Source organism: Dasypus novemcinctus, chromosome 13 (assembly GCF_030445035.2).
Source record: "Dasypus novemcinctus isolate mDasNov1 chromosome 13, mDasNov1.1.hap2, whole genome shotgun sequence".
Lineage (NCBI taxonomy): Eukaryota > Metazoa > Chordata > Mammalia > Cingulata > Dasypodidae > Dasypus > Dasypus novemcinctus.
Window position 1 is genome coordinate 64,520,821 of NC_080685.1, and position 18,911 is coordinate 64,539,731.

General features: G+C 40.0%; 1 protein-coding gene across 3 annotated transcripts in view; it reads left to right on the forward strand.

Moving 5' to 3' along the window:
• RGL1 (ral guanine nucleotide dissociation stimulator like 1) overlaps positions 1-18,911 on the forward strand; it is a 257,827-nt gene that overhangs the window by 127,240 nt on the left and 111,676 nt on the right. Inside the window, exons 1-2 of one of the 3 annotated variants that reach the window (XM_004469096.4) lie at positions 10,138-10,335; positions 11,306-11,416. The exons of 1 other annotated variant lie outside the window; for it this stretch is intronic. In XM_004469096.4, the coding sequence (XP_004469153.1) occupies positions 10,309-10,335; positions 11,306-11,416 (138 nt within the window). In that variant the 5' untranslated portion in view covers positions 10,138-10,308. Of the gene's footprint in view, positions 1-10,137; positions 10,336-11,305; positions 11,417-18,911 lie in introns of those variants that run through there. One more of the 3 variants, XM_004469095.4, reaches the window with a different exon arrangement.

Below are 18,911 nucleotides of genomic sequence, written 5' to 3' on the forward strand. Positions count from 1 at the left end.
AATATGTAAAGAAATATAGCTCATGCTGGCATGCAGTGTCCAAGAAATAAAGATACAACACTCTTTCTTTTCTCAGGAAGAATGTACAGTATGGGCCTCTTTGGTATATTTTCTGAACTTGGGGGCCATTCCCAGGATTCCATTTGATTGGGGATTCTTCTAACTCCCAGGCCTTTCCTTCTGCCTGGATTGCTCTTTCTCTCCCCCACCCCATCCTGTTCTGCTGCTGCTGATTAATTACATCTCATGTTTCAGATCTCATCTTAGAGATCATTTCCTTTGGGAAGCCTTCCCTGAATCCTACAGGTTTAGCCTATGTAATCCAATAGCAACATTCTCTCAGCATTTATCATACTGTAATGCAAGTGCTTTGTCTTCTTCTCCTTCTAATCCACTCTATGAGGCAGGGACCACATCTCTCTTGTCAAAGGTTATTTCTGCATGCTTAGCACAGTGCCTAGCGTGTAGAGGACAATCAGTAGATATTCATTGCATGAATGAATCAGTAGGTAAAGGAATCTCTTTCAGAGGCCAGAACAATTTCCAAATCCTTGATGGGTACATCAGAATAAATCTTGGGCCATTATGATCTAGCCCTTGGCTAAGTGGCTCTCAGACCTCTAATGATTTCTGATCTATTTAACAGGTATATTAATGGGATATTGGTCTAGCTGCTTGCAACAGAGACCCAAATTTACAACCAGTTTAACAAGAAGGAAATTCATTCCTCTCCAACAAAACAGTCCAGGACTGATAGGGCAGTTCTACTATATGAGATAATAGAACCAAGCTTTTTCTATCTTGCTTCTCAGCCATCTTAGCTAGGAGGATGCTTTTATCCACATGACTAGAAGGAGTCTCTGCTACAGCAAAAATCCTAGGATCGACTAGGAGGTCCATTAAAATCCTGGAATCCTTGGAACCTGTACCTGTGATGAATATAATTTCTTCTAAGTGCCCCAGAATTGACTCTTGGCGCTTGTAGGATAGTTTGAAGTCTAGATTGTATTTATAGAACCAATCATCCTTCACTGCTTGCCCAATTCCCACTTTGTTCCCAAGACTGTAAGGTGGAGACAAACCAAATAGTTATCCCAGGTTGGTGGTGGATGCCAGGAACTCCAGCTAGTCCTCATGCTAAGGACATGCAGCCTTCAACCAAGGATGGTGTGGTTTTCTGAGGCACAGAACACACTAAATTCATAGCAGGGCATCCCGGCAAGTTACAGGACAAAAATTCCTTTGAACAACGTTAAATATATTACCAATTTTAATGCCTATAATTTAGTGTTGCATCATCATTTTTTAATAATGCCTTTATGTTGGGCTTATGCCATATTCTAGAGAAAAAAATCATTGGATTTTATAACTGACACTCAAGATGAGAGTCTAGGAAACTATTTTTTTCCAAACTACCCTGTCAATTTCCCCTTTCCATCCCCTCATTAATTTCCAATTCACAACCCCCCTTCCCATACTCTCTTACCATACATACACACACAGAGAGACATTATCCCTGGAGGAAAGGAAAGAGGAGAGAGCAAAGAGGAGAGGAAAGGGAGAAAAACCAGCGTGTAGGGAGAGCTACTATTCACCCATCTAGAAGAAACTGAATAAACCAACATAACTACCCCCCTCAAACCACCCCAAACTAAACAGTTTCATTCAAAACAGGATCAGTATAGGTCAATATGAGTTGATTCTGCCAGTTTAACAAGAACTTAACAAGAACCAAAGATCTGTCTAAATTTGTTCCTGGCAAAGGCAATCTATGAGCTATTTTCTCATTTTTAAAAGGACATTATCTTATTGATATACAATCCACAATCAACTCTCTGAAGTGGTGAATTTCACTTTTCTCTGTGTTTTTGTGCACCTCTATGTGAGTGGTTATCATAGTTGCATCATTTTGTTTAATTATTATGGAAGTCAATTTCCACTATATATGTTTTTCTTTTCTTTTTACTTTCTTAAAAGTTTTCCTTAGGGCAAAAACTTTCCATTCTTGGTTTCATCCAAAAGACAAATATTTCTGGGAAAACACTGAGTTTAAGCTATTCAGCAATTCCGGTGTTATGTAACTGACCACACTAAGACTTTCAATTAACTTTGGTTACATTTTGTTGGAGTGTGCCATGGAATAGAAACACTGGTGATAATTTTTTAGAACTTTTATGTTTTTAAATAGTGAAAATTCTTTAAAAATATATGCAGTGTCTTATGGTGATAGAAGAAGGAAAATTCTTGTCATTTGAAGTTTCTAAAGTCCACCGATTATATTCCAATACTAATTCTACTGTGTTTGACTTTTGAGAAGTTTTAATTGCAATGAATTTTTCTTTCAGCATTAGTTTCTATAATTTGGTTTTCCATGTTCTTTTTCTCTTGGGTTCCTCCCTAGTTATTTTGTTTCACCTTCTTCAATTGTGGAGCCATCTTGAGATTCTGTTTAGACTCTGCTTTTCTTCCAGTAAGGAGGAGTCATGTGATCTCATGATTTCAAACAACTTCCTATATACAACGTAATTTCAAATTCACCTTCTTCATTTCTAGACTTTTTCTCGCCTTTCTATCACTGTTCAATGCCTCTATTTTCCTTTTAAAAAAAAAACCCACAAACTGAGCTGATCATATATTTCCCAAAGTAGAAAGCCCTTCCCATTTTCTCTTTATTTTCCATCCCTGCCTACAGTCCTAGTGCCCCAGTCTTAAACCTTACAGTTTTTACTTTTTGCATTCTCTTCTCCTTTACTTGGAATATGATGCCTATAAAAAAGTCAGAATATTTTTTCCAAATAACATTCAGATTCATTTCTGTCTTTTAGATTTCTTGTCCTATCTCAGTGTAGGTGTTAGTTATTTGGCATTTTTATTAATGTAATAGCCTCCTAGCTGATGGCTCTGCTTACACCCTTTATCCTCTCCAAGGTAAGCTATGGATGAATCTTAGAATCATCTTGTTTACATTGTTTTGTCATTTCATTTCTCTTTTAAGAATAAATTCAAGAATCTCCACCAATCAGTTACTTTATCCAAACTTAATTTCCCTAGATTATGGGTCACTTCTCTAGCCAAATATCATCTCTGAAGGTCCCGTATGAGTGTACACCATCTGATCGATTTTCTCCATCCTCTCAGCTCCATACACTCAGTCAGCCCTGTTCTCACAATCTGTACTTGATGATCTGTTGCTTTGCAAAATCATTTTTCAGGTGTTTCCTTTATGTCCTTCCTTTGTTTCTAGAGAATAAGCAATTTTAAAGTAGAGACATTATCTATTTATTTATATCATTCAACTATAATTACTAAGCACTTACTGAATTTATAGCATGGCATTTATCTGTCTACTGATCAATGTAACAGGTATTTATTGAGTGTCTACTATGTGTTAGGCATTATGTGAGGTACAAAAATACCATGGTGAGAAAAGAAAACCTTACCTTTGTAGAGTTTACAGTCTATTGGGAGAAACAGACATTTGTCAAATAATCATACTACTCAATGTAAAATTGCAACCGTGATAGAGTTACAAAGAGAGGAACATGGTGCCGTGAGAGCATATACTCCTATCCAGATGGGAGAGGAGGAGAGAGAGGAATGTCCCCAAAAGGGAGAACCACCCCTGCAAAGGCTCTGTGACACTAAAGAAGACTCGGGAGGCTGGAGCCCAGAGAGCACAGGCAGAGTGGACTGGAAGGAGGCTGGAGAGGTAGGCAGGAGCTAACCTGGGCAAGGCTTAAGGGATAAGAAAAAGATTGAGGTTTTTATCCTTAGCGCAATGGAGAGCCACCGGAGAGATTTAAGCATAGGTGAGGGATTATCCCTGGATTTATGACTGAAAGAACATTCTGGTCACTGTATGGAGGGTGGATTGGGTGGGCAAGAATACAGAGCACATTATTTTTCTGCACTCAGTAAATGTTGTTCATTGACACATTTTGTGGAACTTACGGTCCTTGCTGTGGAGTTTTGACTTCAAGCTGCAAAATCTTGAGCTACTCAGGATATGGGTCTGAATTTTAATATAGTCTCCTGTAGCTTTTGCAACTCATAGACCTGACATATAATAATAATATTAATAACAATAATAGACATCAATTGGGTATTAACCAGGGTGACAGTGTGCTAAAGGCTTGATATGGATTATCTCATTTAATTTTAACTGTGAGCCAATGAGGAAGGTGTTTATCTCACTATTTTTTATAGGCTTAGAGATGTTAAAGATGTGCCCAGATAGAAATGGTGGATCTTGGACTCCAGTCTAGATGTCAATGACTGCAGAGACCTCACTCTTAGCCACTATGATATAGCAGCTCTAATTTAGTTGGGTTTTCAATACCATTTCAAAAGCATTAGTATGGGAAAAAGGAGGCTCCTTTATCCCTGAAAAAAGATATGGTTTGGCTAATTGCCCAGTAGCTCCTTCCTTCCAGAATCTTGGTCAAAGCTCTTCATGGCATTGGGTTACCCATCTACCACTTTGCAGACTGTTTTATTATATATCACACAGACCTAGCATTATGTCTGAGCTGATGTGTGTTTTGATCTTTTCAACCAAGCAAACACATTTCTGGCTGTCTGTCTTTTTTCCTTTTATAGGAATCTATAATTAGTTTGATGTATTTATGCTCATTAGCCTAAATTACAAATAGTACTCCAGCACCCAACTTCCTGCTTAGGAGAGTATCATCAACAATTACTAGTAATTTCCAACAATAGTAAACTATTAGTTGAAAAGGTTTGCTGCTGTGGCCAGAAGAGCCCTGTGCCACTGACCTGCCATCTCTTGAGTGATGTTTATGTTTCTTCTGCCTTCATTTTCTACCCTCTAGGGCAGCCTCTTCTACAGTTGCAATAAGTTTGTTTAAAATTTACTTGTAATTTACTTGTCTAAATAGAAGAACATAATAAACACAGCATTTAAAATTTTTAATTTATACCTTATAGCATCTCTGTGCTAATAAAAAATATCAGTTTTGGGCCCCCAGATAATGGAAGCAACAGTCTACTGCTTAAGGCGAGTTCAGAATACTGTTTGTCTTTATCTAAGATTGACTGGCCCTTTAGCCTTTGCAAAGCAAGTTTGAAAGTTCAAGTAAAGTGACGGTGAATGGTGAACTGGCAACACTAGTTATCATAGCTAGAAACAACCATAGTGTGATGCCTAGCTGGTAGTGAGAAGTTGAATATAGAAGATTAACTGGTAAGCAACACAGCCTGCAAGTTTGAAGAATAGGGAAAAACATTTCATAGGGGTGCTGAAAGGATTAAATAGCTTGTATTTTGATAATACTTTGATATTGTTGGGTTGAATCAAGAAGTAACACATGGGAAGTGGACATGGCTCAACTGACACAGTGTCTGTCTACCATATGGAGAGTCCAGGGTTTGCTCCCCAGGGCCTCCTGACCCGTGTGGTAAGCTGGCCCACACGCAGTGCTGCCATGCACAAGGAGTACCGTGCCATGCAGGGGCACCCCCGCGTAGGGGTGCCCCATGTGCAAGGTGTGCACCCCTCAAGGAGAGCTGCCCCACGTGAAAAAAGTGCAGCCCGCCCAGGAGTGGTGCTGCACACCCAGAGAGCTGATGCAGCAAGATGATGCAACAAAAAAGAGACACAGTTTCCCAGTGCTGCCTGACAATGCAAGTGGACGCAGAAACACAGTGAATGGACACAGAGAGCAGACAATGGGGTGGTGGGGGGAAGGGAGAGAAATTAAAAAAAAAAAAGTAACAGATGTATTTGCTTGTGTCTTCTTCTAAAACTCTTTTAGGGATCTATGGCTAACTGAAGATTTAGCTTGTGAATAAACTATTGCAAAATGGCTAATAATTTCATTCAAATGTCCACCACAGTGGGAAAGGCTATCAAATTACCCTACCTGAATGAGGGCTGTAACCCACATAGGGGCAATTTCCATTCAGAGGTCCTAATTTTTAGAAAGGTAATCTTAACTATCACTTATTTAGCTTTTTCCACATAGTTTTTGTTATTATTGTTACTATTACTGTGACTACTACTACTACTATTATTATTATTATTTTTAATACTCTCTTAGAATGGTTTTCCTCTAAACTTGTGACTGGGCATAGGAATTCATGGTCCAACACTGAGTTTGAGGACAATAAAACCCAAAGCCTACCCACTTCTTGCCATCTTATGCTGGTATTGCCGTGTTCGAGATGAGTTTTTATCAAATACTTATTTCTACAGTGTCCATTTTATATGTACTGCCAGGCAATTGTGGAATGAACATGCAGATTGTAAACCAAAAGCAGTCAATGAATACTGAATTACATGAAAGTGAAAGGTATTGGGAGTAGGATGAGGAAGGAGGTACATTTTTATTCAGTGTCTTCTGTGTACCAAAAACTGTATTAGGGCATGGTGTGCTGCCTGGGCCGGGAACTGAAGCCGAGCCTCCTGTGTGGCAGGCATAAACTATAATCCATGCTGTGTAGCAGTGCTCCAAAATATATTCATCAAATGCAATGAATGTACCACACTAGTGAAAGAAGTTGATGTGGGAGGAGTGGGATATATGGGAACCTCTTATACTTTTTAAAGTAAGATTTTGTGTGATCTATGTATCTTTAAAAATAATAATAAAAAATTTCTTTAAAAAAACAAAAACAAAACTATATTAGGTATTTTATATAGTTCATTTCATTTAACCCTCATGATAAACCTGAAAGGAAACAGGTAAGGAAACTGAGGCTGTGAGAAGTGTGGATCAGACTCTTGGTTGACAAGTTGTCTAGAGCTGATATTTAAACCTGGCTCTCAGATGCCAAATGTCTTGTCCCAACATTTACTCAGGCACATAGGTATTATTCTGTACCACCTTAAATTAAAGGTACATGCTGACATAATTTATATTTCATTTCTTACATCTAGAGAGGTAGATAAAAATCTAGGAAAGTGTGGTGTCATAGGGGTCAGTGAATAAGTGAATGAATGAATGAATGAACAGTTGTAAACTATATATTTCCACTTCCAGACAGATTTCTTTTTTGTGTTTTTTTTTTCATTTTTATTATCTTTTTTTTTAAAGATACATAGATGACACAAAATATTACATTAAAAAAATAAGAGGCTCCCAAATACCCCATTCCCCATGCCTCCCACTCCTCCCACATTGAAAACTTCTCTCATTAGTGTGGTACATTCATTGCATTTGATGAATACATTTTGGAGCATTACTACACAGATGGATTATAGTTTACATTGTAGTTTACACTGTCTCCAGTCCATTCATTGGGTTATGGCAGGATATATAATGTCCTGCATTTGTCCCTGCAATATCACTGAGGACAACTCCAAGTCCCGAAAATGCCCAAATATCACACCTCTTTTTTCCTCTCCCTGCCCTCAGCAACTCCTGTGGCCACTGTCTCCACATCAATGATATAATTTCTTCCATTGCTAGAGTAACAATAATTCTATAGGAGAATACCAGTAAGCCCACTCTAATCCATATTTTATTCTTTCATCCTAAGGATGCTGGGATGGTGAGTCCACTGCACCTCTAAATCGAGAGGGGGCTTGGATCCCACATGGCTGATGGATGCTTGCAGTTGTTGACTCTCTTGGTTCCCTGGTGTGGTGGTTGACCATCCTCACCTCTCTGTTAGCTGCACACCACCTGCTTGTGTTAGCTCTTTCCAGCTCTCTATTTGTTGACCCTAGTGAAACTGTAGAGCAAAAAAGTTTTTTTTTTCATCCAGCGTGGGGTTCTTCCATACCTCTTTCCTCTTTTCTGTTATAAGCTAGGACCCTTCTAATGCTACTGTCAGTGACCACCAAACGTGACAACAGAAATCTATCCCCAGCCACATCCTAATGCTATTCTGATACCTCTTTAATAAAATTTGCCTGGACTTTCTCTCAGCACCATGCTAGGTGATAGGTAGGCTAATCTGGTAAATTCAAACTTAGTTATAAATGACTTAATGGTTTATCCCATCCACATATTGAACAGCATGACTTAACCTAAAGGTATGGGTAATGAGGTAATACTGGTTGAAATGCCTGCAGGTGAAATATTTTAAATAAATATAAAAAACATTGTAGACTGCAATACTTGTTTTCTCTATCAAGCATAAAGTCAGCCTTTCTTTGTGGATCATTTGGACAAAATTACCTACATTATTAGGTACAACTATCAATAATTATTCTTGGGAAATATCTCTGAAACTTTTTTTGTAATACAGTGAGAAAACATTATTTCAGATTTGTTGACATTGCATATATACACAACTTTTCAGTGCAACTGGGTAAATACATCTACCATGGGCTAGATGATTTGCATACATGATTTCACTTAATCCTCATTCAAACTCTATGAGGTAGATGTTCATCTCATTTTACAGATGTGGAAAGTAAGTCTGAGGGAAGCAATGGCCAAGTTCACTCTTAACTTGTAGGCATGGATTTGAGGCTGAATCGTCTTACCTTTCAAGCCTGTGCTTTTTCCATTATACACCAGGCAGCTAACCAGGGGATTGGTGAAGTAGAGAGGAAGGGGGTAAAATCTAAAACCTGCATCGGGCATGGAGAATTATAAGATGCCCTGCCCAGGCATGCTCCCTAGGAAGTGTGAGGCCGAAGAAACTGCTTGTTATCTCTCAAGTGGTAAGTTTTCAGTAATCCTAAACTTTAGAGCCAAGAATCAGGCTCATGTAGTGGTGAAGCTAATTTTATGGGTTGCTTACCTGTCCACAGGTGCTGGTGGTGATCTTCAAGGTCATTAGGTCTTCCGGGGGTGGGTGTTGGGGACCATGAAAATGGCTTAAGAAGCTGGGAGGTAGGGTGTCCACATATTTTTCCTCTGGCTCCTGGAAACACTTTGCTCCATCATTTCAGAAGAATGTTGTCTATGGGCCTTGTTGTTGTTGTTTAAATTATAGAAACAGCCACTTCAGTTTGATTTAAAATCAACAAAACCAAACAAAAACTCTCCCACAGTCACTGAGTTCTGGTTATATAAAGGGAACTTGGCCAAATGACTTGAAGATATTCTCAAATGTGTCCAAAAGATCATTTTTCCCCCTTTTGATGCATTCTCATTGTCATTCTTTATTCTGCTCAGTCCATCAACATATGTGATTCTCTATTCAGCCCATGATAAATTTATTATTAATCAAAGCCCTGCCTTATGCCTTAGCATGGTAGTAAGTGGGAGGCTTTAAAAAAAATGGCCATTAAATTCATTTATGGGTGAAAAGACACAAGCACTGAAATCTTGCATAATTGGCATGGAATTGTGGCATGTGCCAGGTCTGATTACATTATCATTTGGTACCTCTTGCAATTGATTTATTGAAACAGGCTAAAAAAAAAAGTACAAATCTTTTGTTCTGACAGCAGATTAGTCTGTTCCAATAAGGCTCCCTCTGCCAGTCTCCTCATAAACGGCTTTTCCATGCAGTTTTTATGCCAGTCCCGCTCTGTCCCTACAATACAGAACCGAAGGTGGCTAATCGCAGGACAGGCAGCACCTCGAGGGCCACTGACGGCCCCCTTTCCAGCTGTCAGTCCCAGCAAACTGCTTTCCTGTTTTGTCCCCTTCCCACCCACAACGAGCCTATAATGGGTGATAGAAAGAAGCCCAGAGCTATTTCCTGTTGGTAGTATGCTGATGCAGGACAGGGTACAGCCCCTGGGCATGGTTTTTGGAATATCCGGGTATTCTCTGACCAATCTTTTTTTTTTTTTTGTCCCATTGAAAAACTTCCTGGGCTCCAGTATTGCTGCTTTATTGTTAGATTCTCATTAGGGTCGCTCTGATTTAATTGTTCTAGATTCAATCGCTAATAGGCAGATAATAGAAGTTTTTATGGTCTTCTCCTCCCATCCTTTTTGTACATCCCTCCATTGCTTCTTTCAGCGAAGGAAGGAGACACAACCTCCCCATACCACACAGGGTTCCATTTTGGTACCTGGTGACCATCAGGAAAACATGATAATTGAAAGGGTTGTTATCAGAGCTGGAGAAATTATTCCATGGTAACTTTATATACGGAATTTAAGAATGGGAGAGTGCTCACAAGCACAAACAGGAAAGCCTTACATCACAGAGCAGCGTGGGGAGGAGTCTGCTGCGCCCTCGCCCGCTCACTCGCAGCGTTCCCTTTGTGGCCCGAGTCGCGCGCACCAGCGGCGGCGGAGGCAGCGCGGCGCGTGTCTGTGCGCGGCGGCCGCTGGGCACCGTGGACGGGAGGCGCCCGCGGGGTGAGCCGAGGAGAGACTGCGCCTCGGAGCAGGACGCATAATGCGGCGTTCACGTACCGAAGAGAAAACTGAGAATGAAATTGCTTTGGAAAGCTAAAATGGTAACGAGAGCTCTCTGACTTCTCCCGAGGCTTATATGGTGGGGAATCTTCTCCCGCTTTCCCTGGGAGTGTTTTGGACTCACTCGGAGTGAACAGAGCACTCCGATCCCGTACTTGTGAGCTAAAGCTTCCTCACTTTGCTTTTTGTGCCTCACTCTGCGTGGCTTCTCTCCTTAAACAATACTAACTTGCACAGCAGTTGCCTTTGGTGAGTCTGGGGCAGATGTCTGTCAGGAAAGGAAAACTTTTAAGGAAAAAAGAACAGTTAGATCGGGTGGATCGCGGAGCGCTTCTGCGTCCCAGCGGCTAACACAAACCTCAGGTTTACTTGGGGACATGGAAAACTAGGGGGTCGCTGAACAGATTTTAATTAAAGCTGCTTGATGATGTGTTGCTTTTTCTGCACTTGCCAGATTATTTTACGGAAATAAAACTTTCTACCCCCGCTAACTTTTTGGGTTCCAAGACAATAAGAGCAGAAGACATCCAAAGCATTTCACTTCCAGAGGAATGAGGACTCTTGGCCTTTTAAACACTTGTTTGTGTCTGAGTTTAAAATGTAGTTTGTTCAAATAACTGAGCCATTTTTAAAAAGTACAAACTTTTTCAACAACTGAAAAAAGTTAATCAAGGGGAGAAAGTTAATCAAGACGAAGCCACTGTTTCTTTACAAAGAAAGAAAAATACCTAAAAAAAAGAACAACTAAGATTATGTGAGCAAGAGTCTATGAAAAACAACTAAATGGGAAAGTGCAGGGATCCTGATACCGCAGGAAGGGGCTGGGGGCCAAGAAAATCTCAGCATTCCTTCTACTGCAATGTGTCTTATATTGCTCTCATTGTAATATTTATTTTGAACAGCCCATCTTGTGCCCAGAGTGCTGTTATAAGCAAGCAGCTGGGATAGATTGTGGTTAGCAGAGAGGAAAAAAAAGACACTTTTTCTTTCTCTTTATCCCATCCCTGGCAGAGCTCGATTCAGGACTGGGGTGAAGAGGTAGAGGAAGGAGCTGTTTACCATGTCACCCTCAAAAGAGTCCAGATCCAACAGGCTGCCAATAAAGGAGCAAGATGGCTAGGGGTGAGTAAAACTGGAGGGACTGTTTGTGAACTTTGGAGTTCCAGTGTCTGTTTTTCTGTGAATATCATTATTATTTAGCAGAGGCAAGCTGTTTCTTTTTCTTTCCTCTTTTGGCTTTAAAAAGGAAACTGCCTTGATGTTTTCCGAAGCATCTCCGCCAGGTTTGTCAATAATTCAGAACCTCTTAGAAACATTTTGAGGTATCTGGCAAGTAGATTGGGGTGGCATAGCAGAAAATGACACACCAAGTAACAGGACCAGAGAGCGGCTTTAGGCTAGACAACAGCCAGTGCAACTGTGCCCAGATGGCACTTTTTTCCCTCTCTCTGCTCTCCCTGTGGCTGCCCCTCTCCTACTCCTGTACCTCTAAGAAGTACCTAGAATGCTCAGGGAACAGACCACACCAAATCTGCTTCCTCTGGAGGGTGGCAGATTTCCCATTACCTCCTTTCTACAGCCTACGAGGAGGCACATGCTTGTTAAGTGCCCTCAACTAAACTTCATGTGTAGAGTGCTGGACTTTTGGAGAAATGCTGTTCCCATAAATAAGACTCTTATGCTGAAGTTCTAAAATATGGGGTGGAGTCATGTGAGTTCTTGGTTAACACCATGTGAATCCTTCAGCACATCCCAAATAAAGGGAATGTGAGAAATGGAAAGCTCCTGACAAGGATCACTACTTGGGCAAACACAAACATGTGGAAGAAGGAAGGAATTCTTGATCTGGAGATAGAAGTAGTCCTAAAAACCCTTAAGAAAGAAAATAATGGTAGCCCTACATAGTACACATGGTGAAATAGGGAGGCTATAGTGAAGTTTCACCTGGTCTTATTCTAACCATACCCAGACTTGGTGTGGGCTGGAGAGCTAGAAAGATCAGGCACTTGCATCCGATCTTTTATTAATTTATTTATTTTGAGGTGTCTTTATTGACTTTGGGTTCCAGAAAATTGAGAAGGTTTTGAAGAGCATTCAGAGGTAAAGTGTGAAGGAGAAAAGGAAATAAACTGCCCGGGACCCCATGTTAAGGGGTTGTAACTCCTGGTGCTTAAGGCATGGTAGCCAGGGATTGCTACTTCTGCCTGGGAACTGCTGAGACAGGTATTTGCTGCTTTGGGCCTCGCCAGCTCCTTCAGCTCTGGGCTTTTCTGTTAACTGTACTTTGGGCCTAGATACCACACATGAGGGGCAGTAAACTGTTAATGATATTTGCAGCTGTGGTCCAGAAAGGTAGGAACCTTCCAGTAAAAACTAGAAGTCTTCATTATCTAGTCGGTTCCCTAAGTCGATTATGATTTTAAAATTAATTATGTGCAGCCCTGACAGGAAAAGCACACCTAGAGTTCGGACATGTCATACCTTTGTTTATGTGGCTTTTATATATGTATTTTATTAAATGTGGTAGTGATGTGGTTTGGCCAGTCTGGTTATTTCAGAATGATTCACAAGTTCTGAACCATGTAGCTACCTTCAAAAGGGTCATTACATTTTCTGGTGCTGGATTGTTCCTCTCTTTCTAATCAGACTGATGCTGCTTAGGTGATGGTTTTAGTTTTTATCTGCATACAATAGCAACAAATGAGTAAATCATGGGAAATGGAATGGCTTACTCTGTAGGCCCCAAACACATAAAATACCATTTATTTACACATTCTCAGTTACTTAGTAATTTTCACTGACTGTTCTATTTATTGGACTCCATTTCTTCTCAAATTATAACCCCCCCCATATATAAATAGATTGGTCAATTGATCGGTTTATGGATATAGGGTTCAGAATTAGCTCAGCCCTGGATTTAGCTGTAGGCCTGAAATACTGAGATGGAAGATAACGTAAAAAGATTGGTTCTATTGATAGAGGAATTTGTACCCTCCCATCCAACAAATGTGATTGGCTGCTACTATCCCATTTCTCAAGAGCAAGTTGTATCTTGCTCTCTGATCCCACTTGTTTCCTTGTCTTAGGTATCTTGTTGGGGAGCTCTGTTTTAGGTCTTGGAATTCCAGACTTAATTAAATAAATGTGCCTCATCCAGTTGAGCCATAGCAATTATGAAACTTTTCTCTTTAGGACTGAATGACTTCTCCATGTTTGTTTTCCTACATTCCAGTAATAGAATTCTTTCAAGTAGCCAGTTTTGGAGTTAGCTAGAGATGGAACTGAGGAAGTATGACAACAAGTATATGAGGAAGGTGATAATATTATGACCCCTTTTCTTCCTGATGAGGAAACTAACACCCAGGCAGGTAAAATCACTTCCCAGGGTCCACACAGCTAGTAAGTGGCAGAGGCTGGATTCAGATTTACATGGTTTGCTACTTGTTATCAGGAACTTTATGGAACTTTAAGGCTATTTCCACAGAAGCAGAGGAGAACATTGGCTCAAAACATGAGGATGCTTATGAACGTGCTTTTTCCCTTTGTGTTGCACCTGGTCCAGGGCTTAAAAGATGTGCATTTATTTTCTTCTTTATGTTTTGAATTGAGATACATGTTTTTGAATGTGTCTAATTATCTAACCGATAAGCTCTCCATTTTTGATATGTGAAGTATGGTGTACCACAGATATATTATGTAAACAAGAGGGTGGGTATAGCTCATGTCACAAATCCATAATGCTTATTCCAAGAGCCTAAATGACTGATTGCAATTTTTGTGTTTTCTAGTACTCAGATCTTAAAATGTAGTTAAGATTCAATTTTGGGAAGGATAGTAAAATAATTACACATCCTCAAATGTCAAGTATTATATAATCCAAAAACATGTAGGTCATTCTTTTTTATTGTGTTTGTTAAATTGTGTGCTTAGTTGATCTTTTAAAGTCAGACCTATCTTTGGTTGTAAAATAAACAACCATGTATGGCCCAAGCCTCGTTTACTTATATATGCAGCTGCAGGTTGCGCATTGATAGTGAGGTTATGCTGGGCAACTTTCAAAACCCAAATGTTATTGAAATGCTGATATATTTTTTCCTTTTCAATTACTCTTGGGCAGGGATAATTTTGCCCTGCTATTGCCTTCAAAGAAAAATGGCTCTGATTAGATCATTGAACGATGAAATCTCAGGATTGGTAGAGATACTAAAAAATAGTTTCACCCAACCATTTCTTGACCTTGAGGAATGTCCCATGATTTTTGGAAGAGTAAACGGTTAAAATTGGCTGTTTATATTTGGTTCCAGCATTGCGGTGGTATGTCCACAGTGATATGTAGAAATGTGTTAAGATCAGTATTCCCTGGAAGCAGGAAATGTACTATTTTAGGTAGAACACTCATAGGGATAGTGGAAAAGAATCCAGTTCTTAGGAAAGAGACTTTGATATCAGGATCCCAGGCTGCTGGCTTCAGAAATGACAGACTTAGGTTCCAGAAGAATGTGTTAACTTGAGATAGGTCAAAGTGGGAATATTGATTTCACAAGTAGGGTTGGTAGTGGTAGGTAATCTCTGTGAGGTTTCTGAGTGGATTAGTCAGTGGGTAGTCACATTGCTTTTCTCAGTTCTCATATGGTCCTTGTGGTAGGTCCCCAATGTCTCCTTTCCCTACATCCAGTATTTATTGTACACTATCTCCTACATAGCAGGTTCTTGATAAAGGTTTGTTGGGCTGAGTTGAGATGCTTGCTAGTGGGAGATTGGTAAAGATAGTGAAGTAGGACAGGAGAAAGCAGAGTGTATTTAGAAATAAAAGAAACTGTAAATCTGTTATAAAACGTAGTATTTAGAGTAAATTGTGGGCAAACTGTGGGTTATGTGGGTGCAGTGGTAAGAAAACCACTTGTCACTTCTGAATTGAGAAGCTGACTCTTACTTGGAAGCTTTGGTATCCATATTGCCTACAGACTGCATGCAGTTGCTTGAGTTCCAGCCAACTTGCCTTGGGGGAAACCTCTCTGATCTCGCAGGTCCTGTATCTCCCTGTCATGCAGTTACCTCACTGTTGTAATTGGCAGTTTATTTGTTTGTATTCCCAGCTGGACTCTAAGGTTGGTGACGTGGGACTCATAGCCATCTAGTTAAAAGAAACTCAATAAATACTTGTTGAGTGAATGGATCAAACTTCATCTCTCTTTGGGGGGCTGATCTTGCCTTGATAAATGTGAATGTATGGTTGTTCCTCATTTAAAACAAAATTAGCCTGTAATGTTAGCTTATAAAGAGGAAGGGGTGTGGGAGCATGAAAAATCAATTAGGTAATGATTATAGTTATCTTACATTGTTTCTGGAACAAAGCAGGGTGCGAACAAAGGTAGTGATTATGCATTTTAACACCAAAAAATGTTCATTACAGTGAATTAACTAGACAATTCCCCCAGTGCCTTTTAAAACTAAGAGAACCAGTTTTCCTCGTCTTATTGCTCAATGTTGAATAAAGAAAGGCAATGCATGAGTTAAAAAGTGTTGGCAAGCATTTCAGTTATGTTTGCTTGGGTGCTGGATTTTAGAATTGTAAGGAGATAAGCCCTAGAGGAGCCTTTAGTTTACAGTCGGTCATCCTTGTTTTTTCCTAGGAAAACAGGCCGTTGGGCTTATTATTCCAGCATTGGAATGTTTGATTTAGTCTTTAGAAAGTAAGTTTCAAAATTTACCAATCATCTGTAGATGACCCAAACTTATATTTTTCTTTTCAACCTTGGGAACATGTTTCTAAAATAATTAGTCTGGTAATATGGTAGTAGCCTCTACCAACCGAGAAAATATAGTAAATTTAAATTCCTTGAGATATTCTTATTACCTTGGCGCCTTTCACTACTTTCAAAATCTGTTGGGATCTGTGTAAGGAATATTTAGCTTATAATTAAGAACATCCATTTCAGTTCACGGGGCCAGGAAATACCCAGTTGAGTTAAAAATACATGTCTACCCCCTGCAAATACATAACAGTATAAAAATGAGGCATATTAGCTTCTTATTCTTAAAATATATGTACTAGTCAATCAATATTATGAACACATTTCATTCTTATTTCCCTGAAATAATAAAGAATCCAGCCTCTTTTAGTTTTAAATTTATAGGAAAAAAAAAAAAAGATAGTGAGAGAGAGATCAAGTAAATACAATGCCTTTCCTGCTTTAGCACTTGGCTGAAATTTGTCACTGCCTTACCTGGCTTATTTTGGTTTCCTCTGTCCATTGTACATACATCCGTTTAAGTTTCCCTCTCCAGAGTCTTGTAGTGGCCATCACATATGTTTTATGTTAAAATATGCAGAATGACAATAAGTAAACCATTGTTTTGACTTCTATCATAATATATTTCAACAGAAAAAAAATTGATTTCTATAAACAGAGCATCGGGGAAAGATAATAAATGTTTCCTCGTTCCATTAGAGAAATAGTGAAGCTCAGCTAGCTCTATGTCTGGGTAGCTGGCAGGTGTGGCTCTCTCCAGAGTAGATTTGGAGTTCTCTGGAGTTTTTGGCAGTTGCTGGGTTATTTGTTAGTAAGCACATCCAGTATGAACTCCATAACTATTGTTGTGCCTCTCTGTACAGTTCTGCCATACATGTTTGAGTCGGCTACCTAGCCTTCCATAGCATCTATTTATTCATCAAAAGCTATTTTGTGGGGCATTTTTGGGACAATGGAATTGTCCTGCATGACATTGCAATGATGAATACAGGCCATTATATGTTTTGTCATAACCCGCAAAATTGTGCAGGTTAGAGTGTAAACTGTTTTGTAAACTGTAGTCCACGGTTAGTAGCAATGCTTTAATACGTGTTCATTACTTAAAACAAATGTACCACACTAATGAAAGATGTTGTTATTGTGGGAAAGTGTGGGAAGGGGTGGGAGTGGGGCTTGTGGGAATCCCCTGTATTTTTTATGTAACATTTATATAATCTAAAGTTTCTTTAAAAAAAAAAATAGCCTATTTTGTGCCAGATAGCATGTTTAAATTTTGGGAATACAAAGTAAAATAAAACACTCTTTGTACTTATGGACCTTAACAGTTAAATGGAGGAGACAGGGAATTAAACTACAGCTATAATATGTTGTGGAAAGTGTGAACAGTGCTGTGCCAGAGATCTGCCCTGTGTGTTAGGAGAGCCCAGGAGGAAGGCTTCACAGGAGAGAGGGTCCTTTCGTGGGGAATTGCAGGGTGAGTAGGAGTTCACTGAGAGTGCATGGGGCACTGGGGGCAGGCCATTGCAGTCAGGGAGCACGGCATGAGGAAAAGCATGGTGGCCTGAGCCCCTGTGTGAGGCCCTGCATGGGGAGAGGGAAGGGGGCCTGGTGGAAAGTGGCAGGAAGGAGGTTAGAGAGAAGCATGAGCCTGTTGCAGAGAACCTGATGTGCTAAGCTAGGGAATTTGCTTTGTCCGGAATGCTGGAGTAGTCATCGAAGGGTTTCAAGCAGAGCAGCTTAATTAGACTGAAGTTTCAGAAAGATGACTGGCGGCAGAGGGGGCTGTCTTGGAACGGAGCCAGATTGGGACGCCAGAAACCAGGGGGGAGGCTCAGCTGGTAATGAGGTGAAGAAAGGGATAGAGGACATGAACCGAAGCTGTGGCAGCAGAATAAAGAAGAGGGTGGGTTGGAGAGAGAACGTAGGTGGGAGGTGGGTGGTGGAAGTGAGGGAGGGGGCAGTGAGAAGAAGAGCCCTGGCAGGCATCCATCTTAGGCACCTGGTGTCAAAGAGCAGATCAGCAAAAGCCTACTGGTGAAATGGTGTCCTTTTCTGGTTGGGCGGAATGTGCTCAGAGCTTCAAGTCAGGCTTTGTCTGTGTATACACTCGCAGTTGCCTCTTTCCCGACTCAGACCCAGGCCTGCCCGATGTGTCATGTCCACAGACAAAGTCTCAGTTTAGGCTCAACATGAACAAGGCAGAAAGCACTGCTTGGCCTCTCAGTTTCCAGAGAACTTTGCAGAACTGCTAGTTCCTTTTTATTAAAAATGTCTTCTGTTTCCCTACAAATGAAACACATTGACTCTGTAGGGGACAGAGAGAGAACAAATAGGGAACCCACAGGACTTTGATTACAGAGTTATATTTTAGACAACAGCAGTTTAACTTATAACTGTGTTGTTGAGAACATAGAAATTTTATGGTTAGGTGTCCTGGTCTTTTTTCCCCCTCCTTACTTATGGTCTTTAAATCTTCTTTGACACTATTTATACTGGCTGCTTGGATTTCTGTTCTTAGTGCCTCCTTCTGATTGGTAAATCTACTCCTTGCATAAAAGATACCACAACATGAGTGTTTTTTTCTTACACACACATTCACACACATACACACATATTCAGACTTAGTATTAAAATGTCTTTTTCACATTTTAATTTTTAGGATATGGTACACCTTTATAATATCACTCAATTATTCTCTTCTAGTTGGTCAAAGTCTGACTTTGTCACATTGTACTTACTTGTGTCATTATTATGATTGAGTAACTTTTACCCTGTTTAAGAACTGTCTTCAGTTTAAAAAAGAATCAAAATAGAGGAAGGAAGGAATAAAGGTAAAACAAGCTTGCAATGTTAGGTAGAAGACC